Below are 25,522 nucleotides of genomic sequence, written 5' to 3'. Positions count from 1 at the left end.
TGTGAATAGTTAATTATGGCGTCACAAAATCAGTGACGTCACCAATCATCAATTCGATATACTAATGACTGCACCAATCAATCAGCAATTGGGTTGCTATATCGATTTACTACGGGGGCCGCCATCTTGAATTCCTCGACTTAAAAGCGATTACACATAGTCATGTGACTAGTTAATTATGGCGTCACAAAATCAGTGACGTCACCAATCATCAATTCGATATACTAATGACTGCGCCAATCAATCAGCAACTGGGTTGCTATATCGATTTACTATGGGGGCCGCCATCTTGAATTCCTCGACTTAAAAGCGATTACACATAGTCATGTGACTAGTTAATTATGGCGTCACAAAATCAGTGACGTCACCAATCATCAATTCGATATACTAATGACTGCGCCAATCAATCAGCAATTGGGTTGCTATATCGATTTACTATGGGGGCCGTCATCTTAAATTTCTCGAACTCAGAAAATTTCACGCCGAAGGGAGGTGGTAGCATACCCCAAGAAATCGATAAACTTGATGAATAAGAGCTAACGACGTTAAAATACTCAGCAACGCAACGCTTCATGAACGGCAGCACAAACAATAGAACGCTCCAAAATGATCATTCATTATCTGCAGTCGGTCACGGGGATCACGCGGCATACCGCAGAACAGCAACGCATGAATACATGATGAGCACAGTCTGACTTGCTACCTAATTCGCTGGTGACCCTAGTACTGAATACATAAGCGTTCTTTCAATGTTTTGCATTGTTTGCAACGTCTCGGAGATGAACGACTGCCAATGCTGTTCTTTACAAAGCCGATAACGTAAAATATAGATTTCCAAACTTCGCAGAACAGGTGTAAGAGACCTTTATTTTGTATATCTCCTGGCTATTATGTCTGGGTTATTTTATAGGAACATCCCCGCTTTGACCAGGCTTCTATAGAACCATGTCTCCGCAGGTATCCTTGTCATAAACGAGCTTTCCGTCATCGCAGTTGTCTTGGAACTGGTCGATGCAAGTTTGAGGGGTGTTTTCTTTTGCTTCACTTGTCACCCACAGGGCACACTCTGGGAACGTAGCAGGAAAATATAGTTAATAATGGCACGAAAACATTACGTAATCTTTACGCGCTCGCTAACTAAATCTCCTGTCAGCGAAATCTTGGTACGCACAGCTCTACTGCACACCACTCCCTGCCGTTAACCGGTACTGCGCTTAGCACCTCCTGTGAGCGGCGTGTTCGCTAGGGTCTACGGTTGCGACGCGGTTAGAGCCTGTTTCCCATACAGCCGCCCACAAACGGGTTTCGGTATGAAACAAGTCAGATCAGAAAGAAAACGTTCTTGAGAAAGTGAGCTCCACATTGTAACTTCCTTTACTGGCCGGAAACTTACTGGCCAGAAACAATGACTACTTCTTGAAAATGGATGGTTTTTCTGCTCTGACATTCCACATTTTTTCGACAAACGAATCCAGATAAACCATATGGACGGGAGCCCGATAACTGAACCATTTGATCGAGGGGACCTGGGCCGGAAGGATTTTGAGTAGAAACGTTGCACTGCCGTTTTCTAACAAAATAAGTATCTGGCACAAAGCTTGTTCGTCCACACAGCCATTTGTCATCTAGTCTAGGATTGCGAAACAGACTGCGGATTAAACCTCTTCCACACAATCTCTCTGAATATCGCTTACCTTGACGATTCACCATCGGAAACTCGAGCACAATGCAGTTCTCATAGTTTGAGTATAAGTAGTGGTCGAATAGTGGGTGGTCATAATCTGTAAACAATTCAACCAGGCCATAAATTGTAATGTTCTTCCTAAACGTGTCGAAATGGCAATTGATTCATTTCATTTCATTTATTTTACCCTCAGGGCTTTCGCATTACAGAGGGGGTGGGACACTAAAATACAATACATACATCAAAAACAGGGCTATATACTACGAGGGGGTACCCAAAAGAAACCGGACTAATTTTTTTCGTCGGCAAAGCTTGTGTGGTACCGCGTTTTGCCACTAGGAGCGCATAGAACGAACATTCCAGAGTCAGTAAGCCGAGTGCCGTCGTTGAAGGAGGTCAGACTAGTTTAGGCAGAGTTTTAGAGTGACGACTGTTTTGTGTGAATGTCGTTTTTGCAATGGCTGATTTTCGTGAACAGCGTGCGCCGGTGAAATTCTGATTTTTGCTCGGAAAAAGTTGAATGGAAACGCTTGAAATATTAAGAAAGACGTACAAGTACGATGCTATGGGGACAACTCAAGTGTTCCTGAATCGAATCCTGAATCAAAGGAACAATCATGCCAATGGAAAACTTCAAATTTACCTCGCCTCAAGAAAGCTCGTCAGGTGAAACCAAACCTCAAAACAGTCCTGATTTGTTTTTTCGACGTGAGAGGAGTCGTCCATTGAGAATTTGTTCCGCAGGGTCAGACAGTTAGCCAGGCTTTATTCTTGGATGTTTTGAAAAGATAGGGCAAAAGTGTGCGGTGGAAGCGGCCAGATTTGTGGCGGTCGGGTGACTGGTTTTTCCATCATGGCATTGCCCCTGCTCACACAGCCCTGTCTCTGCGACAATTTTGGACCAAAAATGGCATGACCCCTATTCCTCAACGCTCATACTCTCCCGACCTTGCCCCGTGCTACTTTCTTTGTTTCCTAGAATGAAAAAATAGGTGAATGGAAAGCGGTTCGCTGATGTTGCTGAGGTGAAGAAAAAAACGACGGAGGCACTGTCAAGCATCACAAAAGATGAATTTAAACAATGTTTCGAAAAATGGAATGAAAGATTCGACAAGCGTATCATTGCAAGTGGGGAATACTTTGAAGGAGATTGAAGGTCTGTGCTTACAATGTGAACAATTAAGTTCAAACAAAAATAAGTCCGGTTTCTTTTGGGTACCCCCTCGTATATGAACAATATTGAAAGATGCTAGAGACAGAGAACGAAAACATTGAGAACAAAAGTACAGGAGTAAGAAAAGATAAAAGGATTACAAAAAAGAAACCTTATATAGTCTATATATGGGTAAACAACATATCACAATTGATCTGATTCTAACCGTGCGAGTAATTTGCTTTTAAAACGCGCAGTGTCGCTAACACAGGTGGCTGTGGCTGAAAGATTATTCCAGTCACGACATGTTTTATGGAGGAAGGAATTAGAGCAGGTCACTGTGCGGCAGTGTGGAACAGCTACTTTTTGATTGTGCTCTATGCGAGGCGAGATGAAAGATGGTGCCTTTACACAGATGGCTTTCAGGCAAGGATTGTGATAGTAAATTTTATGGAACAGGCAAATGCGTGGAAGCTTATGCGTGCAGATGTTAATGCGTGCAAATGCGTGCAGATGTTAATGGTGTTGTGAAGGCTCAAAGTTACGAGGAATCATGTGGTTGGACAGATGTGTCGTTTTTATCTTTCTTTAGTGGATTTAAAAGAAAATAACGTGCAGAATTAGCGCTCATGTTGGTTTGGATGCACTATGGCTCTTTATCGCTATAAATTTCAACACTCAATACGTGGCACACAAAAAATTATTATTTTGGAGAATGTGTGGCCGTTTAGATCACTTCAGCTGTTTACTAAGCAAAGCGTTGACATCATTGGTCCGATGAGGGCAATTACCACCAGTGCTGAGACTATTTGACAATGTAATGAAAACGGCGCGTCGAACGAGCACAAAGGATGAACCAACTAGCACAGGCAAGAGTTTTAGCTTAGTGTACTGTTCCATGATGAGATTCACTGGTCACTGACCATGGTCAAACAAAAACAAAAATGACGTTTCGGGAGCGCTACGGCTCCCTTGTTCACAATGAGCAACCGGCTCGTCGTCCCGGGCTTTTTGTAGCGGTTAGTATCGTTTTCAGACATTTAGCGTAGATAGGGTGAAATGTGTCATCATTCTTATTTATTGTGTTAGGCGTAGTCTGGATTATTAGTGACTCGAGATTTCGGCGGGCTGTACTGCTCCATGCTTTTCAGATAAGAGGTAATTTTTAATCTGCAAGCTGTGTCTTTGTGACGATGACGCAAGAGTGCAAGCATAAAATCAAGATACCGGACATCTTCCTAGCTGCCAAATCTAGTTCGCGAACAAAAAGTAACTTGTTAGAGCAAGGTGTTTTAAAGCAGAAGTTGAAGAAACGCAAATAAGCGCGCCGCCATCTCACACCAGCGTTATCAAATTTGAAAGGTGACTTCATGGGCCTCTTTCTTTTGTATGTTGATAGTATTGTCAGCGATGTTTTTATCGTTCTAGTCGCTCCTGTGTTTTAAGTCTCTTGAATGACATGATTAATGATATTCGGTTGCAGATTGTCTGTAGGATAACTCTTTCACCGAGCGGTTACATCTCTAGTAATTTCGGGTGTTTCTATTCACTAATTATAAGATTATGTGTGTTGTCTGTAGCTGCAGCATGTTCCTATTTACCGTCGTTAATGACGAGCACATTCCTATCAGGCGCTGGTCCTGGTCGTATGTGGTAAGTGAAGTTCACTCTGTAACAAGAACGAAAAGCAGTTAGTCAGGTGGAGCTGCCACATGAATTTAAGAATGGAGCTTTCATCACCCGATTGCTGAAGTCAGCCGACACACTTTCATCACGAGCGAACAACCTTTCGCAATATGGCGGCCATGAACAACGATGCTTGACTAAAAGCGGTATTCACAAGCGGGCCCCTTATTCGGAGGTATCAGCAGGCTGCCGTCGAAACGTCTCGTTTAGGTGGCACTTATTTCAGTGCCATTGGGAAGCCCTTTAAAACAGTAATGAAACAAAATTTAAGCCTGGCGATAAAATTTTACCCTTTAACATTCTCCATCAACAGTGGGCGATTTTCGTGGCGCCGTGGCGAACAAACCTAAAGAAAGGCTTCTGTAACGCCAATAAATTGCTGCAGGCAGGCTTCTTCGCACCAATAGTATTCGCGGGGAAGAAGCACTGGAATTTCTGATACATGATGCTCGAGATAACTGCAACTCTGGCACAAAAAAGCTCTCCGGTTGTACCCAAAATGATTTCAAGTTACGCTTTGAACGGAACCGATTAGTTCGATTACATTTTTATTTCCGAATTGCTTGTTCTACGGCACCTTTCTTTATTTTGCCGCCCGAGTTGAGCGGAATTGCAATTTTTTTTTTCCAAAATTGTGTTATGATTAGCTTTTGCGGGAGCAGCCACTGCTACATTTCTTTTCTATTTTTGGTTATCTAAGGTCGCTCATTACTGCAAGCTAACGTCATCTTTTTCTTCCCTTACCATGGTGGGCATCAAGCTGTCAAATTCAATTCAATAGAGGAAAGCCAGCAAAAAACTTTCACTCGCAATCATGGAGTGGAATTTAGTACGATTTCATGCACAAGCACTTTCGGCAGAAACAACAAAATGCAACAACTTAGTTCATACCACTCCGAGAAGGAGCACTTGGGGGGGATGGTTTCGCAGTTACAAAATAGCAGAAGAAAATGGTGCCTGTTGTTTATGTGGGAATTGTACGCTGTTCTGCACGCTAGAGGCCGGTCATCGCTTCAATTACAGATGTTCGGTTAATTCTAGCTATCAAATCCTTCTGATAAAATTGCAAAGTTTGGGTGCGAAGATTAAACTGAAAGGACTTGATATTCACCGGATGGTGATGTGAATGAGGTACTTTTTGGGGTTTAAGATGGATGGATTAAGGACCGAAGGCCGGACGATCCTGTACTGAAACGATACCCATTCCGTAATTCTAGGCCTTATAGAGTGCTATCGACACTTCTAGGGTCCGTTTGGATGCATTTGCTGCGCTAGCTGTTATCGAGCCGTGAGATTCAGTTCCCTGATCGCCCAGGGGCAACGGCACCTGCTAGCTAATGACGTCATCATCATGTGACCTTTAAGTGTGAATGTAACATTGAGGCTTTAGTAGCTTTCAGTAAGAGCTGTGGATCGCGTGTCGCACCACCTGCAGCTGTGCGTTCTTCAGGACGTCCTACAGACAATCAAATAAAATAAAAGCAAAGTAAGTATGAAAGCAAAGTTTTCGTCGAATTCCTGGAGTGAATTTCGAAACTTCTCTTTTGTCACAACCATCATCATTTGTCAATAAAAATGATGTTTAAAAGTTAGTCAACATCACCCGCGGCGCGCCACAAACGGGAGGTAAAAGCACTGCTTGCCTAAAAAACTGCCAGGAAAAGCATTTCTTGCCTAAAAAAAAACTGTCGAAACGGTCAAGTTTCGCTCTCCCTTCATGGTTCGACTGAATTTCGTATACCGACAGCTCTTTTAACGAGCACTCTTTTCACCAGATACGCCTGGATTACCTAATTGCATTAAAGTTATCGAAAAAATGAAACCGACTAATTCGTATAGTAGAAATATGTCCTAACGGTACAGTGGAAACATACACATTGTTCCCATTCGGGCCCTTGAGAGAGAGAATATAAGTTGCTCTCGGTGGGTCCATGCTGAATTCCGTCCGTGTCACAGTCAGACAGTCCAGATCTCCATCCCTGTCGATGTCGTAGAGAGCAATGCCATATGGGGAAACAGAAAGCGCCTGGAACCAAAAAAGTGCGCCTGTTTAATTATCCGCGTGACTAAAGCTGCTTTCTTGCTGTAACTTCCCCACGCGCTGTTCAGGCCACCTATTTATTATTTACACAATACTGCTAGCCTTGTATGCTTTTAACAAAAGTTGCAGATACACAAAAATCACAAAATACTCATTCGACATACAGAAGAAAGGCATCAAAAATACGTTGTCTCACACTTCCAGTTTACGAGAACAGAAAAGGATTAAACAAACGAATAGTCCCAAATCATAGTACGAAATTTTCTAACACTTTTAAACAAAAGCATGACGGAGTTGGAGCATTCGAAAAAAAAAGACAGCAAAAACGCATTGCCTACGCAGTGCCAAGCACTCTTGATAATAAGGGACATTATGCACTTTTAACACAGTGTGAGAGTGGATCACAATAATGAATTATCGGCACCACAACAGATAGCATTCAAGTTGATATAAGAACAATGTCACCGCTTAAGATTCTACAATCTCGGCTGCAAGTTCGTTCCATTCAGTGACGCTGCAGGGAAAGAATGAAAGCTTGAAAACTTCGGTACGATAAGAAAAATCTAGTTTTCATTTTGAATAATGGGAACGCGTCGGCCTTCCAGTGGTAGTCTGGAACAGTTTAGTAACTTCACTTGAATTACGTAAACGCAAATGCCCAGTCCAGTCTTCATGTTATTGATGGAAATACAAACAAATGGCGCATGATCGATCGCAGTCAAACCTTCATCGGCGCTGGTTTCATTTGAAGAGAAAAAATGGCATCCAGAAGAAAGGAAAACTCCCACTGACACCGGCATTCCAAAGGCGCTTGTTGTATTTCACTACTAAATAATCAAAATGTACCACTTTACAGCCGTGTTTGGATGTTGGGTATTTTAAACTGGAACCGGAGACAGGCACTATTATTAAGGCGAAAGCCTTTAATGCCTCATACTGTCGTTAGTAGACGCGTCGGCAGCCGTGTCCACAGACGCGTCGGCAGAAGTGTCGACAGACGCGTCGGCAGGAGTGTCGACAGACGCGTCGGCAGGAGTGTCGACAGACGCGTCGGCAGAAGTGCCGACAGACGCGTCGGCAGCCGTGTCGACAGACGCGTCGGCAGGAGTGTGGACAGACGCGTCGACAGATGCGTCGGCAGATTCGTCCGCCTTTCGGCGTCACTGCTTAAAAGGCTCAAGGTTTCCAGCATGAATAACGGCGCATCTAGTGAATGCATGGGCTTCATGAATGAAATAAAAGGAGTAAAGTCAAGAAAAGGAAAATAAGAAATAAAAATAAGAAAACAAATAAAAATAAAAATAAAATGAAAATAAGATGTTAAAATAAAAATACAGAAACAATAAAATTAAGCAAAGGAGCAAAAAATAAATAGAAAACAAAATATGAAAAATAAAAATAAAAACCAACAGTGCGCCAGGAAAGGCTTTCGCCTTGCAGCACTTTAGAGAGCCAAAGTGCCCCCTGAATTTTTTATTATCGCATCCTGGGTGCGGTCACGTTCCTCCTTTCTCCCTTCCCCCCCCCCCCCCCCCCCCCTGTCCAGCCCCCATTCCCCCGCTGCCTCCGCACGCACCGCAAGACGACGAAGGCAGCGCGAGACAGGAGCAGAGGGGTGTCACGTGATCACGGAACGGAGTCACGTGTCGGTCGTTGAGGGAGATGCGCACTGTAGCTATGCTGTAAAAGGCATGACTCAAGAAAAAGCTTTCCTGCTTACCGTGGTTTCAAGAGCGCTGATTGCGATAGAGTTTTCTTTATATTGGCCCCAATACAATTTTCGAAGACGTTGCAGGCAGCTATAAAACTGTTCTCAGACAGGAAGAAGAAAATCGCACTGCACTGACCGTAAAAGCCGTTTCAAGCGGCATTAAGATTCTTTGCACGAGAAACGGCAATGCTCCAAAATTCGAACATTCTGAAACACATGCTTATTCATTCGAAATGTTTTTTTTTTTTTTAGGTTTATTTCAGAAACGTTCTGTGATCGTTCACGAGAAGTTTTTTTCTTCGAAATATTGCCTGATAGCGCTGTGTTGAAAAGGTAAAGGGATTGGGTTCGGCACAATCAAATAAAGAGGCTGGTCGCCCTATCCCGTGGTAACTTCGTAAGGACCAAAAAAAAAAACTTCATTCTATAATTCAACTGTCGCTGGTATGCCATCTCATCTGTACTAAAAGTACGTGAACATTCCTCCATAAGTGTCTCTCACATTGCAGGGTCCTCTATTTGCCGACATTACATATGAAGTAATGGGTATCCATTAACTGCTTATTGCGTATGTGTGTCACTGCGCACGCGTCGAGAACAGACCCCAGCTGCGCAACATTTGCGGCGCTTGAAACTATAGCTCCATACCTCGTTGTTATCTCAGAAAAAAAAAACTAACTCATATTTTTCAATTCAACTACAGCTGGTACGTCCCTTTATGTGTGTCGCATTCACGTGTATATTCCTCGGTAAGTGTCTCTGACATTCCAGGGTCATTTATTTGCTGTCATGCGACATGAAGTTATGGATATTAATAAACTGCCTGTCGCGTATTTGCCATGATTGACACTATCGCTCCATACCACGTTACTATCTAAGCGAAACAACGAAATAAAACTAATATTCTTCAATTAAACTACAGCTGGTATCCCTCATTTCTGTGTCGCAATTACTTGTGCATTCCTTGACAAGTGTCTCTGACACCCCAGGGTCATTTATTTTCTGACGATCCGGACGAGAGTAATGGATATTCATTAACTGCTTGTCGCGTATGAGTGTGTCTCAGCGCACTTGTCGAGCACAGATTCCTGCTGCTTAGTATTGGTAGTGCTTGAAAGCATCGCTCTATACCTTGTTACTTTCTAAGAAAAAAAGGCAAAAATTTATACTCCTCAATTAAACTATAAATGGCATTCCTCTTGCCCGTTCCACATGCTCGGGTGCATTCCTCCACAAGTGCCTCTGAGATTCCCGGGTCCTTTATTTTCAGACATTACATATGAAGAAATGAATGTTCAGTAATAACGTGTCACGTAAGAGTTAGTCACTACACACTCGTCACTGTGCACGAATGTTGCGTTTGCACCCCTTGTAGATTAGGTAACGTTTGTACATTGCTGGCAAAGCCAAAAAAAAAAAAAGAAGTGTTCAAAGGAGCACGTACATCCTTGCACGGAATGTACTACTCGAGTTATCCATGGAGCAAAGCTGTCCGTCAGTTATCCACATGCGTGGATACTTGAGTCTCCCACTCGTGTTCGTCGGCTGAGCCGGCAGGTGTACTGCATTGAAAGAATACTTGAACACCGCCAAATTGTATAGAGCCCTTCAAAAGTGTACAGCTCAAGGGGTTTGTTTCTAGGCTCTTTAGCGGGGCCCCCAGCACATCAAGCGGTGCTTGCCAACGTTTCGACAAGTGGACTTGTCTTCGTTTGCGCATAGCGTTCATCGTTAGCGGGGGTTAACTAGGAAGAAGGCCCAGAATAAGGTGAGGAGGAAGGCCTGGTGAGAGAGGAGGGTGTGAAGTGAGAACGGCGTCAGGATGGCGATGGTGAATCTTGTATAGGCAAGATGCCTGGACAAGATGCCTGGACAAGATGTCCTGGGTTCTCTGCTTAAATAGTCTGTGCTTTCGCTTCCTTAAATAAAAAATTGGCCGCCCGTGCCTATGGTGTGTCGCATTCGTTTTTTTTTTTGCCTCTGTTTTCGCCCTTTTTCGTAATTCCTAACCTTCCTCAAAACTGAGCCAACTAGCCCGCAAGAATGTTCATTTAAATCAGCAATTCTAGTTCTAAAGAAAGTAATTTCATTACATCATCATCGTGAACTTCCACTCAAATTCAGGTGTAAGAGGTTTTGGATTCCGCTAGGTGGCGCCGCCCTGGTTAGCTGACTATCGTGCTCCGTTTTTCACCTGCCCCTGGCCTGGTCCAGGGCCTTGCCCGCCCCTGGATTTACACTCCATCGCGTCAGGAAGACATCCGCACCACGAGGACACCATTCGCATCACGGCCCGCTGTCGAGCTGGCGCTCCAAGCGCCTCCAAAAATCTGCTGCGGCGCGGCGCCTCACTAACCCTAACGCGCCGCGCCTGCACCTCTGGCATGCAGCGTCTCAACAAGCCCCTGAAGCCGAGACCCACCCATACCTCGCCGGTGTCAACTTCTTCCGACGCGGCCGCCGCGGGACCTACTCCAACCACGCTTACAGCCATGCCACAACCGGCTGCGTTCAACACCGGCCACACCACCGCGCCCATTGCCGTCGCGTTCACCGACGCTGGGAGCTCCGAATCGACAGCCACAACGCAGCCGGCAGCGTTCGTCACCGCCGCGGCGTCCACTGCTGGCCAACTCCACGCATTAAGGGAAGCCAAGAGCTTCGGGCCCACAGACGCATCGCAGTCGACTGCGTTCGACTGCGCCAGTGCCGCCGCACCTACTCGGACCACACTTCCCGCTGACAGCAAGTCCAGCACCTTGGTACCTGCGTCGCAGATTGCGGCTCAGGCTGACGACACAGCAGACATGGACCTTACGGCGTCCCCGGTCGACGGCCATCTCATTCCGGCCCCTGAGGTCGGCTGGACCACCATCGGTGCCTGCCGTAAGCCTGCCTCCGCCACCCGGCCCCGCACCGAGCTCATCACAGTTGGCATCCAGCTTCCCCCTGGCACCCTCAACCCCAAGATACCGCTCTACGACGTCCTCGCCGCAGTCGTCTCCGCTGCATAACTGTCCCCCGAGAGCAGTGCGGAGATTACCCTGCAGGCCAAGCCAGCCCAAAGCCTCGTCTTTTTAAAAACTCATTCCCCTCTCACCGCCCACCTCCTGCTTTCTATCACGCGTCTTCAGCTTCACGGTAAGCCTATCACCATTAAAACATATGCCCCTAATCCTCCCATCTCATGCCTCGGCGTCATCCATAACGTCGGTGGCCACTTCACCCCTGATGACCTCATGCATGATATCGAATCATTCAAAACCAATATTCTTGCTGCTCGTATGATGGGCACCACTCAGTCGGTGCTCATAACTTTCGCTGGAACCGTAATCCCCCACTTTGTGTATTTCAAACGCGTTGCCTTCCGGTGCCGTCCCCATAAGCCTAAGCCTCCCACCTGCACCCGTTGTCTCGCTCTTGGACACCGCGCCCACCAGTGTCCACAGCACAGCGTTCCGGCAAAGTGCCGTCGCTGTGCTGCTCCTCTACCCGCCGACCCTTCCGCTCATGTATGTGCCCAGCCCTGGTGCGTTCATTGCCAGGTAAACACCCACTCCTCCCTCGACCCACTTGCCCCTTTCTCCTCGGTAAACAACGCGAGTGTGCCAAAGCTGCGTACCTACGACGCCTAGCTTTGCGCCGGGCCACGCAACCCACCCCCTCGTCCTCCTCTAATCATGAACCTCCGTCAGCTCCGGTCACGTCACCACCAGGCTCCTACGCCGCCAAAGTTAAAGGCTCCTCGGTTCCAGCGTCCTTTTCCAGCGTCTCTTCCACTGCACCACCCTCTCCATCCCTGACTGACGAGAGCCGCTCCTTCGACCTCCGGCTCGCTATGCTGGAACGCCAGCAGCGAGAGCAACAGCGAATTTCCCACGACCTACAACAACAGATCCACGCCTTGACCCAAACCCTCCAGACAACCACCTCCTCTCTTACCTCCCAGCTTACCAAGCTAAATGAGCACCTTGCCACACTCACCACTCCCTCCTCCACCGCCCAGGTCGCCCCTTTGGCTGATCTTCTCGAAACCACCGCACAGGCACACCACACTCGCTTGGTTCAGCTAGAGACATCGGTTCTGCAGATTCTTACCACCCTCCAAGCACAATCCAAACAATTAGAATCCTTCGCTTCTACGCTCCAATCCCTGCATGAGTCACTGCCCCCGGCCAAAAAGAAGGAACGCGTACCCTCACGAAGTTCTACCTCTGCACTATCATAATGGCTTTTGGCGAGGACCTCGAGATTGTACAGTGGAACTGCCGAAATCTGTGCCATAATAAGACCCCCCTCCACCAGTATCTACTCGCCCGCCCCTCCCTGCCCCATTTTCTCCTTCTCCAGGAGACCCGGACGGCCCGCACTGTCCCAGGCTACCGCGCCTACCATGCCGCTACGGCCACACCACTTGCGTCTATATATGTACTATCGGGGACAAAAGTGGTATACACCACGCGGCGGGAGCGGGAGCAACGGAAACCTGCGTTTCAATGCCATCTACAGGTGCCATCTCGGACCCAGATAGCCAATCTGTGACCTTTATAATCAGCAGGCATGTCGCTTGGCTCGTTTCAATGTTTCAAAAATGCGCTGCTTCCACGACCAGTTAGCCACGCGCGCGCGGCCATTTGATCGCATCATGACGGTGCGGTCGCCGGCTCTGAAGCCATATCTCGAACGCGCGTTGAAAAAAAGAAGACACAAAATGAAAAGAGGGCCACCAGATTGCCACTGCTGCGGCGCCGCTCGGCATTTTGGCAAGCAAAAGCACGAAACGTTGAAATGAGTCAAACGGCATGCCTGCTGATAATAAAGGTCACAGATTGGCTGTCTGGGTCCGAGATGCCCCTGCAGATGGCGTTGAAACGCAGTTTTCCGTTGCTCCGGCTTCGGTCGCGTGGAGTATACCACTTTTGTCCCCGATAGCACGTAGCGACGTGCTCGTGGAGCCACTTGATATCCCCTCCGTCCTTCTTAAATATTTAGTTGGTGGGGTCTATTACCACCCTTCTTCCCGCGTCTCACTCGCCCTTTTGTCTTTCTGCAACCCCCCTGTTACCTCCTCTTTATTTTCCGCCCTGGGCAAGTTCCTTCACTCTCTTCCTTCTAACTCCCATCTCCTCTTTGATGGTGACTTTAATGCCCCTCACACACTCTGGGGCTACCCTCAAACCCTCAAACCCGGCCGCCTCCTCCACTGTCTGGCCCAGGAACGCCACCTCACCCTTCTCAATACTCCTGGCTCCCCTACTCGAGCGGGCACTGCCTCACAGCGTCCCACGACACCCGATCTCACTTTCTCTCGGGGTTCACTTTCATTTCACTGGCAAGTGACAGCCGAAACTCTTCTCAGTGGAGGTGGCCGAGCGGTTAAGGCGATGGACTGCTAATCCATTGGGCTCTGCCCGCGTGGGTTCGAGTCCCACCCTCGTCGCTGTCCCCTCCTACTCTTTTTGCCGCCGCGGTGGCTCAGCGGTTACGGTGCTCGGCTGCTGTCACGAAAGACGCGGGTTCGATCCCGGCCGCGGCGGCTAGAATTTCTTTGGAGGAGAAATTGTAGAGGCCCGTGTACTGTGCGACGTCAGTGCACGTTAAAGAACCCCAGGTGGTCGAAATTTCCGGAGCCCTCCACTACGGCGTCTCTCATAGCCTTAGTCGCTTTGGGACGTTAAACCCCATAAACCTAAACCATCTTCTCAGTGACCACTATCTTGTCCACATTTCCACCTCTCTTTCCCACATCCCTCGAAGTCATCCGGTCACTCATACTGACTGGCACGCCTTCCGCGCTAATCTCTCCTCTGACTCCTTTCAATCCTACGACGACTGGACGTCGCGCATCACTGCAGCGCTCACGTCCAGTAGCCGTCGTGTTCGCTCTTGTCACCCAGTCCCAGACCCAGATCCTCACCTACTCCGTTTATGGCGTCGCCGTAAACGTCTTCAGCGCTCCTTCCGCTGCCAACCCCACAATGCCCAACTTTCTTCCCGGATCACTGCTCTGCGGGCCGAGATCGTCGCCCACTGCGCCTCACTCGAGCACTCTCGTTGGAGTGCTCTTTGTGACCGTCTTGACTCTGCATTGCACTCGCGATCCACATGGTCTCTGTTCAAATCCCTCCTTGGCACTAAGCCTGCCCTTGCTCCCACTCTAGCTAAAGCCCTCACTCAAGGAACTCCCTCCGATGTTTTTGATCAGCTCGCCTCTCTCTATCTCCCGCCCCCTCTGGCACCCTCCTACCCGGTGTACTGCGGTGGACCTTACCCCGATCTGGACCAATCCTTCACTCTCCGGGAGCTCGAATCGGCTCTGGCTGCTAATGCTACACGCTCGGCTCCCGGTGAGGATGCCATTACATACACCACACTTCGCAACCTTCCTGACTGCGCCAAAGAATTCCTCCTTAAAACCTACAATGATGCATGGGACAGCGGCTGCCTGCCCAGCTCCTGGACCTCCTCCCTCATTTCTATGATTCCAAAGCCGGGCAAGCCTCCCTCTCTCTCTAACCTCCGCCCAATCTCCCTGACATCATGTGTTGGTAAGACCCATGAGCGAATGGCCCTGACTCGCCTCTCTAATTTTCTCGAGACGAGGGAGTTCTTCCCTCATTCTCTCATCGGCTTCCGACGCCACGTCTGTGCACAGGACATGTTTCTAGTTCTCCAGCACACGTTTCTGTCACCTACCCCCACTCAAATTCACGCACTTGTGACCGTCGATGTTCGCAAGGCCTTCGACGGTGTTTGCCACGACCACATCCTTTCCCAACTCTCCTCCCTAGACTGTGGCTCCCGCATGTACTGTTATATCCGCTCATTCCTCTCTAAACGTGTCGCTCGCTTTCGAGTCGACACCTATCTTTCCGACCCCCACAACCTCACCTGAGGCACTCCTCAAGGTGCTGTTCTCTCTCCTACCCTTTTCAATCTTGCTATGGCCCCTCTCGCCTCCCAGCTAGCTGAAATTCCCGACCTGCATCATATATTTTTCGCCGATGACATCACTCTCTGGTGTTCGTCTGGCTCTCCCGGTCACGTACAGGACACCCTGCAACGTGGCCTAGATCTCATCGACTCCTTTCTCACCACTGCTGGCCTCTCTCCTGCTCCTGAAAAATCCGAGCTCCTTCTCCTCAACCATTCCTCATACCAGCGCTCACACAACCAATTCGTCTCTCTCCACCTTTCTGGCTCTCCCATTCCTGTCGTCACGCAGTGCAAAGTTCTTGGCTTTCCTTTGCATGCAGCCAAGAACGTGCAAGCCCTCCACCGTGCTGTCACCACCTGCCACTCCGTAACTCACCTCCTGCGGCGCGTGGTCACTCGGCGCTCAGGTCTCCACGAGGCTCATGCGTGCCGAGTTGCCCACGCGCTGGCCCTCAACAAGGTCTTGTACTTTGCAGCCTACGTTTCCTTCAATCAGACTCAACTTAACGCTCTTGAGACTGCCCTTGTGGGCCTCTACAAGGCAGCTCTCAACCTCCCTATCACTACCTCTACTGCAAAGATCTTTGCAACAGGCCTCTTTCATCCTCTTCGTTCTCTGCTCTCTCTCCATCATGACTCGCAGATTGCCCGGCTTTCCCTTACCCGTCAGGGTCAGTGGTTACTGACTCAAGCGGGTATCTCGCCCATTCCCTGCGCCCCGTTTACCTCTCCTATTCCCACCCCGGCTCCCAATCTTCGGATCCTCCCCCTTCCGTCCAACATGTCCCCCGTTCTCACCGTGCCCGTTCTGCACGCCGGCCGTCGTCATGCGGCCGCACAGCACCATTCCCCTCTCTTTGATACCCAGGGTGTAGCTTACACGGATGCCTCCTTCGTGGCTCCTCGAGGTTCCTGCGGCTACGCCCTGTACCACCCCCACCTCCCCGCTCCTGAAACTCACGCCAGCGGGCCGTTTCTACGCCCTCCGGATGCATTGTCCCTCGAGGTCCTTGCCATTGCGCATGCCCTCCAGTCATTTGCCCTCCTTCCCTCTCTTCAAGAGTACACAGTCTATTCAGACTCACAAGCCGCTATACACCACATACAGAAACGCACCCTAACCCCTTCTCTTCAACAGGAGGTCGAACGAGCGGTCTCCGCTTTGCAGCCTTCCATCGTTTTCCTCCGCTGGGTCCCTGGCACGTGGTCCCTGGGCATTCAGGGATTGACGGCAATGAGCTGGCTCATCAGCTCGCCCGTGACACACTTTTCCGGGCACCGTTGATCCCCTGGCCCAAGCCCTCGGAGGACGGTGGGAGACTCACCCTTCGCCGCACCATAAAAGAGGTCTACCTCGAGCTCCGCCTCGACAAACGCCTTTACCCTCCCCCTCATCCATCACTCACAGTGCCGGAGGCTCGCCTTCTTCGGCACGTTCAAATGAATGCAATCATCACCCCGTCTCGCCTCTTTCTCTATCGCTATCGATCGGACCCTTCCTGTCCCAACTGCCCCTGTATCTATGCGGACCTTGCCCATTGCCTCTTCTATTGCCCGGCTGCTCAGCAGTCGGGTTCCTACCCCCCACCTTCTTTATCCATCACCACCTGGCTCGACTGGCTTGGCGCTGAAGGGGAGGAAGAACAGCGACTTCTGGTCGCCCAGGCGGTCGATATGCTCGGCCTGTAAATTTTGGCCGAATAAACGTCTTCTACTACTACTACTAAGAGGTTTTAACGTCCCAAAGTGAGTGACGCTATTAGGGACGCCGTAATGAAGGGCTCCGGAAATTTCGACCACCTGCGATTCTCTAACGTGCACTGACATCGCACTTTACACGGTCCTCTAGCATTTCGCCTCCATCGAAATGCGACCGTCGCGGCCCGTATCGACTCACGTCTTTCGAGTCAGCAGCCGAGCGCAGTGACCAATGAGCCACTGCGACGGCCACCTCAATTCAGTCCCCACGTATTTTCAGTTGTCGGTATTTTTCCTACTTTTCTATTTTCTGTCCTCTTCTCTTACCGCCTTTCTTCTTTCCAAAAACCCCTCTGCAGCGCAGAGAAAAATGTGACACTGTTTAAAAACTGGCGCAATTCTCTATATTTCTTTAAATAGCCTCTCTCTCTCTCTCCCTCTCCCATAACGCAATCAAAGTAAACTTCCTGGTAAGTCTATTCGCCTAGAAATTTGTTTACACTGGTGGAGAATACAAAAAAGACTACGCATCGTATCCCAAACAGCCGCAACAACGTATCAAGTAGGCCAGATAGTATCGACAGCTGTAGACAGCAACGTGAGTTCGTATGGAACTTTGCCGACAGGTCTATTTTGTCCAACTTCGGACCACAATATCTACCATTCGTTACTTTGATAAACTCACTCACACGCTTCAGAAATCTCATGACTTTCGTTTCAGCAACCGAATTCAGTTCTAGTCCGCAGCAAACTGCCTAAAAATCAGGCTTCAATGAACTTACCTTGAAGGCATCCACGGTCTCGTGCTTAAGCTGGTGCTTTGCTTTGCACGAAGCAAGCGGAAAAGCTAGCAGCAAAAAGCAGGCGCCGGCCAACGTAGCTCGAAGATAACCTACCATCGTACCGTCGGGCAAGCAAGGAACTGCAATCTCTCAGCGTGCGGCCTTATTATAACTCAAGATGTGACGTGTGTCAGCCAAGCCTATATGATATAAAGGCACGTGGGATGAGTGACAATATCATTCTTTTGTCGTTCGCTCGCAATGCCCGCTTAGTATCTCCGGTTTATTCGTACTCGACAGCAAGAATTTTTTTTTAATATCGCCAACGAAAGCATCACATATAATTAGGCCTTTTAAACGATTCGCGTGAGCGGCAACACCTGAGAGACAGAAAAATTAAACACGGTACACGTATACAGAAAAAATCAGTGAAGCAGAGTACAGGACATGAAAAAATATGTATTAAAATTTGTACATTATCTGCAGAAGGAAGTGAGAAACAGCAATGTTGAAACATGGGAAAAAAACCCACCTAGGCGCAAATGATTTCACGACACGAAAAGAGACGAGGAGACAACGGACAGGCGCCTCGTCTCTTTTTGTGTCGTGAAATCATTTGCGCCTAGGTGGGTTTTTTCCCAAGTTTCAAGATGAAAAACCAACTAGCCCGTCAACATGCCTTAAACAGCAGTGTGTCTCGACAAAATGGTCGAAAGAACAATAGACGAAAGTACATGGCGGTCAGGCTGCTGAGGCAAAAAGGTGATTGCACATTCAGGAACACGAGCTATAGCAAAAACGTAATGCTAAAGATAAGCCTTTAAAAATAGAGACGCCTGAGGAGTGTCTTTAATTTGTATTTTGTTTTTGTACAGAAGGTGCCAGGCGGTAAACTATTGAAGTAGGCTGGAACGTAACAAGCGTTGGTTCTAGTTCAATACCTTGTAGAACATCGTAGCCTCCAAAAACTGTCTTTTTGCCTTAAGCAACCCGGGGAAAAGTACGAAGCGATGAATTCCCTTAACCAGAAGTGTTTCAAAACAACAGTCTGCCTCAAAAGCTTACTAGAATTTGGCTTCAAAAGTATTCTTAAATGGTGTCTCTCAGCCCTTAAGCTTAAATCGTACTTTTTTTTTTAAGATGGAGGGCAATATCTCGTTTATTCTGTCGTGCTAGCGAACGGCGCAGTGCCCGTAAACTGTTATTCTATATTGTAGGATAGAGTAGCCTAAGGCGGTAGTGCTCATACTCCTTACCGATGACGGCATGCAATATCTCGCATTGTAGAACAGGCATGATACGGCGCGTAGTTATTTGCATACGTAAGCAAGGCCGCTCACAAGATACAAGCCGAGGTACTTTACTACAGATGAATACTTTAGAGGCTTACGAGAGCAAGACGTGCAGTGCGACCAATGAAAATGAGAGGGTAGTCAAGACACACCTTCTTAAAAGGATTATGAAAGCCGAATGCTTGCGTCTTAGATTCATTTATGCTAATTAACTTCACCCGAAACCAGTCGATAGCTTTTGTGGCAGCAGTCTGTAAAGAAGAGATCACGTGATATAAATTATGAGCAGAAGTTATAATCACTGTATCATCGGCGTATTGATAGAGAAAAATGAGTATGACACTGTGGAGGTCATTTGCATTAATACTTAATAATAACGAACTCGGGAAAGAAAATGTACATATATATAGGGCCCAAGGGTGCTGAAGAACTCGTGCTGCCTCATTTACGTTTCACTCTGCCCTTAATCGCGTCAAATTTCCTTTTCATGACAAGAGGTCCTTTTCGGACGGATCCATATATTTTTCTGCTCTTTGTCCCTTCACGTTATGTATTCATCTTTATGTTCGCGCTTTCTGCACACGAGGACGCGGGAAGAAAAACAGGGAGGGAAGCAGAACAGCGCGAACAGAATATGGGTATACTTGTGCTAGCTCTGGTTCGAGTTGCCTCGGCGGCACCAGCGCGGCGAGCTTGGCGGTCTAACCGCGAAAAGGTTTGGGCCCACGGAAACACTAGCGCCTGTTCTGTTCTCCGCGGTGTACTCGTCTCTCCGCTACAGCACGGAGGAAAGACTTGTGTTGTTCTGTCTCCCACCTGTCGGTTAATCTGTAGAGTAAAGGTGTATTACAGTTTTCTTTGATCGCCAACGCGTCTACACTGTTTCAATATTTCTTCAACAGCATCAACATTGTTCATGCTGCTCAAATTCGCAGTACCGATTCACAGTACCGTCACAGTGCCGTGTGATTCACAGTACTGTCATAGCTAGCTTCAAAACTCTTCTGACCGATTTTTTTTTGCTCAGAGGTAGTTTGTAGATTCAGGTTGTTAAAAACGAATTCAGAATGTCGGAGCTTGGGTTAAAAACAGACTTTTCGACAAATGACACTGCTGCCAGAACGGTAGCATTTACGTAAACGTAAGCGAACTAGAAATGCATATGCCGTATGCAATGGCGCTGAAAGATATAGTTTGAATAAAAGATATCAAGTTAAGAAAACGTTGATGGTACTCTGTGATTCACGTTCACCGCGGCGTAGATTCTCAACTATGCACCTTGTGCTTCAGTAATGAAAGGTCCAATTAAGATAATACGGTTGTGTTCATACAGCTACCTCTACATGAGCGTGCTATTCGCTTAATTCGCGTAATTTGTGTAATTCGCTCAGACGTTTCACAGTATACTTCTCGATTTGCACGTCGTTGAGGCAGTTCAGTCTAACGTAAGACACCTGTGCACGTTTGCAGCTGTTTCATGACGTTCTTAAAACGTTCTGTGTTTCTTGGGTATACTCAGTATAAAAACCTTTCGTCACTCTTTCAGAATGTTTTGCTACATCTCAGGGATAGGCGGTTGGTAATGGCGTTGGTTAAGAAAAAACCTACGCAAAGAAATTATTTCGCAGCCTGATAGAATGGATGCAAACAAGCTTTATTTTTGGCCTTATATAATTTTATTGTGGGCATTTCAAACGAACTTCACCACTTCGGCCAGGCTTCTATAGAAAAGCTCTCCCACAGGATACCTTGTCATAGGCCACCGTTCCAACGTCGCAGCTGTCTTGGAACTGGTCGAAGCAGACTTGCGGGATGTTGTCTTTTACCGCATATGACACCCACAACACGCAGTCTGTGAATGCAGGAGGAAGTTAGTTAATAAAAGCGTCATAACATTGCGCCTTGTTTATGCTTTCGCAGCTTAAATACTAAGTGCAGGCGAACGCTGCTTTTAGGACAGAGGAGGGAGAAATCTGAAGGTGGTGGCCCCCTCCCTCCCCGTTCCCCCCCCCCCACCCAAAAAAAAATAAAAAATGACTGCGAAATTGATAATCACCGGAAATGAGTGAGCAAAAACAAAAACCAGGGAGCTCGCCTCAGCAAAATCGAAAATGACCAAGAATGACTCAGGAAAGAGTGCATCGAAATCGCTTAGCAGAGTATTCCGCACACTTAAGGGAAGAAGCTTTAACGAGCAAAGAAATACATGGCAAAGTAAGAAAATGTGAACAGGTGAAAAGAAGTAAAAGACAAGCAGTTCAAACCAAGCAGAAGTCGTAGTGCTAACGTACTGTCAAGGCATAGGGATAATTACGCGTCTAAGTATTTTTTTCTGCTCGTGCATTCCACGTTATTTTTTTTTTATAGAGAACTGCAGATAGAATACAAAGACTACACCTTGATCACTGTGAACTACTGGTTCGATATGATGTAATGTAAACGTGGAAGATCATGAATAGAAATGTCAAGCCATTTTCAGGCACAATGCTTGTGGGGGTACAGCACGTGACAGCTTTTCCGAGAGGTTCCTGTACCCGCCGCCCTTTGTCCACTTTTCCCGAAACGCAAGAAAAAAGAATGCAGCCTCATTCAATCTCTTCCACACAATGGCTTGGAATATGGCTCACCTTGAGTATTATTCACGACAGCACAATTCTCGTAGTCTGAGTATATGTAATGATCCATTACGCGGTGGCCATAATCTGCAAACAATTCACCAAGGCTGTTTATGTAATCTTGGAAGTAAGCATGCCAAAGTTCTAGTGAGGGAAAATAATGGCGGCATCGTAGAAGGCTCCAAATTACGGCACTTTGTGTAGTTGGGCAGTTGTGTCGTTTATGTTTAATTTCCTTGAAGTTAAATAAAAACAAGCGCCGAAGTTGTGGTCGTGTTGTTTCAGCGCATTATGGCTGGAAATGCTATATATTTAGCACTCAAGTTTGACCTAGAAAGATTGATGTTTTCAACAAAGTGAGATAATGTTCAGCCGTTCAGATTGTTCCACTTGGTTGCCAATGAAAACATGACACCGAAAATTTCTTTTCATTTGCAACATAATGGACTGCCCCGCCACGGTGGCTCAGTGGTTACGGCGATCGGCTTCTGACCCGAAATACGCTGGTACTATCCCAGCCGCGGCGGCCGAATTTCGATGAAGGGGAAATTCTAGAGGCCCGTGTACTGTGCGATGTCAGTACATGCTAAAGAACCACCCTTGGTGGTCGAAATTTCCGGAGCTTTTCACTACAGCGTCCCTCATAGCCCAAGTTGCTTTGGGGCGTTAAACCCCCAAAAAACCGATAGTAAATAGACTGATGCACTTGAACCGCTGTTCTCATTCCATATTTGTAGTCGATACGCGAGTTGGAGATTTTCATTGCTTTATTTTAATGTCCTCAAAATAGCACTCACCTCGAGAAGTCTTTACGGTCTTCAAATGTGCTCAGGACATTTGAAAATATGGCTTGAAGCTTCGTTTTCGCTATCATTAGTGTGGTGCCATTCGAGAAATATTAGTATGTAATCGAATTGATTTCGAAAAGTAATTCTGTATGTTTCGCACTTTTATATTTATTCCAGGAAGAACAGCGACTTCTGGTCGCCCAGGCGGTCGACATGCTCGGCCTGTAAATTATGGCCGAATAAAGGTATCTTACTACTACTACTATTTATAAGCTCGCCTTGAAAAACTTAGCTACTTACAAGGTGAGTAGAAAACTAGACCTTGTTCGAGACGCTTGGTTAAACTTTCTGCATTAACTATATATATATATATATATATATATATATATAGATATATATATATATATATATATATATATATATATATATACAGGGTGTTTCACCTAAGACTTTCTGCAATTTTAAAAAATCAGTTATTTGAATTAGATGCGCCCTTTTTCTGGCATAGCATTGTCAGTTGTATAGTGCATCATAATGCAGCTAAGACGTGCTAACTAGCAGGCTTGTTAACCAATATTTAATAGTTAACTTTTACACGATTACCGTTGGGCTCCTTAATTATTGAGAGGCATGTAGCCCACCGTAAGTAGTGTCCATATTCGTTTTTAGAATTTCGAGAACGCGATTATCCTCGGCGCTGTGGCCCGACAAATTTTGGCTATTTCGAAGAGTTAGGTTCACTGGAGAGGTTGCTTTGCCTGCAAGCTTCTCAAACCGTATGTATTTTGGCGCGATGTAGGCGAAATTTGTTGGGCCACAGCGCCGAGGATAATCGCGTTCTCGAAATTCTAAAAACGGATATGGACATTACTTACGGTGGGCTACATGCCTCTCAATAATTAAGGAGCCCAACGGTAATAGTTTAAAAGTTAACTATTAAATATTGGTTAACAAGCCTTCTAGTTAGCACATCTTAGCTGAATTATGATGTACTACACCACTGACAATGCTATGCCAGAAAAAACGGGCATCTAATTCAAATAGCTTATTTTTAAAAATTGCAGAAAGTCTTAGGTGAAACACCCTGTGTGTATATATATATATATATATATATATATATTGCCACATTCCTGGACATTCTCGTGGCGCCGTCTCCTGGCCGAACTGTCTCAACCGCCATCCTGGCTAGCCTTAGCCATGGTGGCGGGCGGGGCTTCTTCGTCGTCTCTTCGGGTTCCGCTCGGGAGTTCGCTGCTACCTGGCGCTGTTCAGTAAAACGTGACCTGGCTGTCCCGACTGTATAGCCGTGACATATTTGGTGGAGGTGCTGGGTAACGTCCCATGTACACTGACTCTGAAGACACCTTTGAAGCCAGCCCTCAGTGCGTGGACACAACCCCCGTCCACAAAGCGAGCCGCCGCCTGCGAGGCCTACAGCCGGAGTTCAGCGGCCTGACAAAACCGGCAAGAGATATGACATCAACCACAGCTAGCCAGACCACTCAACATTTTGTAGCTGACACTCCCTTCGTACTTCACGCGCCCAGGTCACCGCCGACGTTCCACGGTGACAGGTTCGAGGATGTTGAAGACTGGTTGGCCAGTTTCGACCGTGTGGCAGCCTTCAACCAGTGGGACGGTGAGCGCAAGCTGAGGAACGTTTACTTCGCGCTAGAGGACTCGGCAAAGATCTGGTTCGAGAACCACGAGTCCTCTTCTGCCACCTGGGAGGTTTTTCGTCGCGAGCTGCTGGCGACATTCGGCAGCAGTGAACGAAAAGAGAAGGCGGAAGTCGCTCTGCACTCGAGATCGCAGCAGCCTAATGAGAGCGTCACCATGTTCGTTGAGGACATGATGCGCCTCTTCAGTCGAGCCGACCCTGCTATGGCCGAGGCAAAGAAAGTGCGGCACCTGATGCGGGGCGTTAAGGAGCAGCTGTTTGCTGGACTTGTCCGCGACCCTCCAAGGACAGTGGCCGATTTTACGAAGGAGGCAGTGAGCATGGAACGCTCCTTGCAGGAACGCGGTGCACAGTACGGCCGGCAGGCTAGTATGGCAGCCGCTCAAACCTGCACGCCTACGACGCTGCCTCCTGAAGATCTTCGAGACCTTGTAAGGAGCATCGTTCGCGAAGAACTCGCGAAACTCCGCTTCGCAGCTCCACAGGCCAGCGTCGCCGCCCTGTCGGACGTGGTACGGGATGAAATTCGTCGAGTGGTGCAGCCAGCACCAGTTGTTCCGGAGCCGCAGCCGCAACCCTACATCATGACCTACAGCGAGGCACTTCGACGGCCTGCGGCAGTGGCACAAGCTTTTTCACCTGTGCCGGCTGTGCAGTACCCACGTCCAACTGTGCACACCACCGTGCCGCAGGAATTCCGGCCCGCCATGCGTAAAGCGGACATGCGGCGAACGCCGAGGAACCGGCCACTCTGCTACCACTGCGGTGACCCCGGCCACATCCTGCGCCACTGCCCCTACCGTCGGATGGGTTTAAGGGGTTTCGCTTCAGACGCTCCTCGGCCACGCTACGGCGAGCGACCCCAGGAGATTGAACAATACCTGACGTCCAACGTGCAGGCTCAGACCGTGCCGCGACGCCAGTCTCGATCCCCTTCGCCCAGGAGACTCTCTTCTCCCAGCCGCCCGTCGACCTCTGGCGAATTCAGAGGCAGGTCCCCACGGCGGGAAAACTGAAGACGGCGTCCTCTGGGGGTAGGGCCGCCGCAGCTAGAAAGAAACAAGAGCCTCCACTTGACGATCTGCAGCGACGACGAGACCAACGACCACCTGACCCGACGAGCCCACCGCCGACGAAGAGCCAGCAGTTGGCTTCTACGGAAATTCCAGTAACCGCCGATAACTGTGAAGTAACCGCACTGGTAGATACCGGCGCTGATTTCTCTGTGATAAGCAGCCGGCTAGCCACGACCCTTAGAAAGGTTTTGACACCTTGGACTGGGCCCCAGATCCGCACAGCCGGCGGCCATGTTGTGACGCCGACCGGCGTTTGCACCTTACGAATTCAGATCCGCGGCGTCACTTTCCCCGGCTGCTTTGCTGTGCTTCCTGAGTGTTCTAAAGACCTGATTCTCGGTCTGGATTTCCTACAGGAATATGGGGCTGTCATCGACTT

The 25,522-nt window shown here is 48.0% G+C and overlaps 1 protein-coding gene and 1 non-coding gene across 2 annotated transcripts; one reads left to right on the top strand and one right to left on the bottom strand.

The window, feature by feature from the left end:
* Nucleotides 1-935: 935 nt before the first annotated feature.
* LOC149330666 (uncharacterized) lies at nt 936-17,808 on the bottom strand. Its single transcript, XM_089561303.1, has 5 exons — nt 17,692-17,808; nt 6,398-6,549; nt 4,439-4,506; nt 1,695-1,781; nt 936-1,066 (listed from the first exon to the last, which is right to left on the bottom strand). Exons 1-5 carry the CDS (start codon nt 17,806-17,808, stop codon nt 936-938), a joined length of 555 nt encoding a protein of 184 aa, XP_089417429.1.
* On the top strand, nt 13,634-13,715 carry TRNAS-GCU (transfer RNA serine (anticodon GCU)). The gene has a single exon. It is a non-coding gene; the product is annotated as a tRNA-Ser (tRNA).
* Nucleotides 17,809-25,522: the final 7,714 nt, after the last annotated feature.

This window comes from Amblyomma mixtum, chromosome 9, assembly GCF_055824585.1.
Source record: "Amblyomma mixtum isolate Tamu chromosome 9, ASM5582458v1, whole genome shotgun sequence".
Taxonomy (NCBI): Eukaryota; Metazoa; Arthropoda; class Arachnida; order Ixodida; family Ixodidae; genus Amblyomma; species Amblyomma mixtum.
This window is presented reverse-complemented; position numbering and strand designations above follow the sequence as displayed.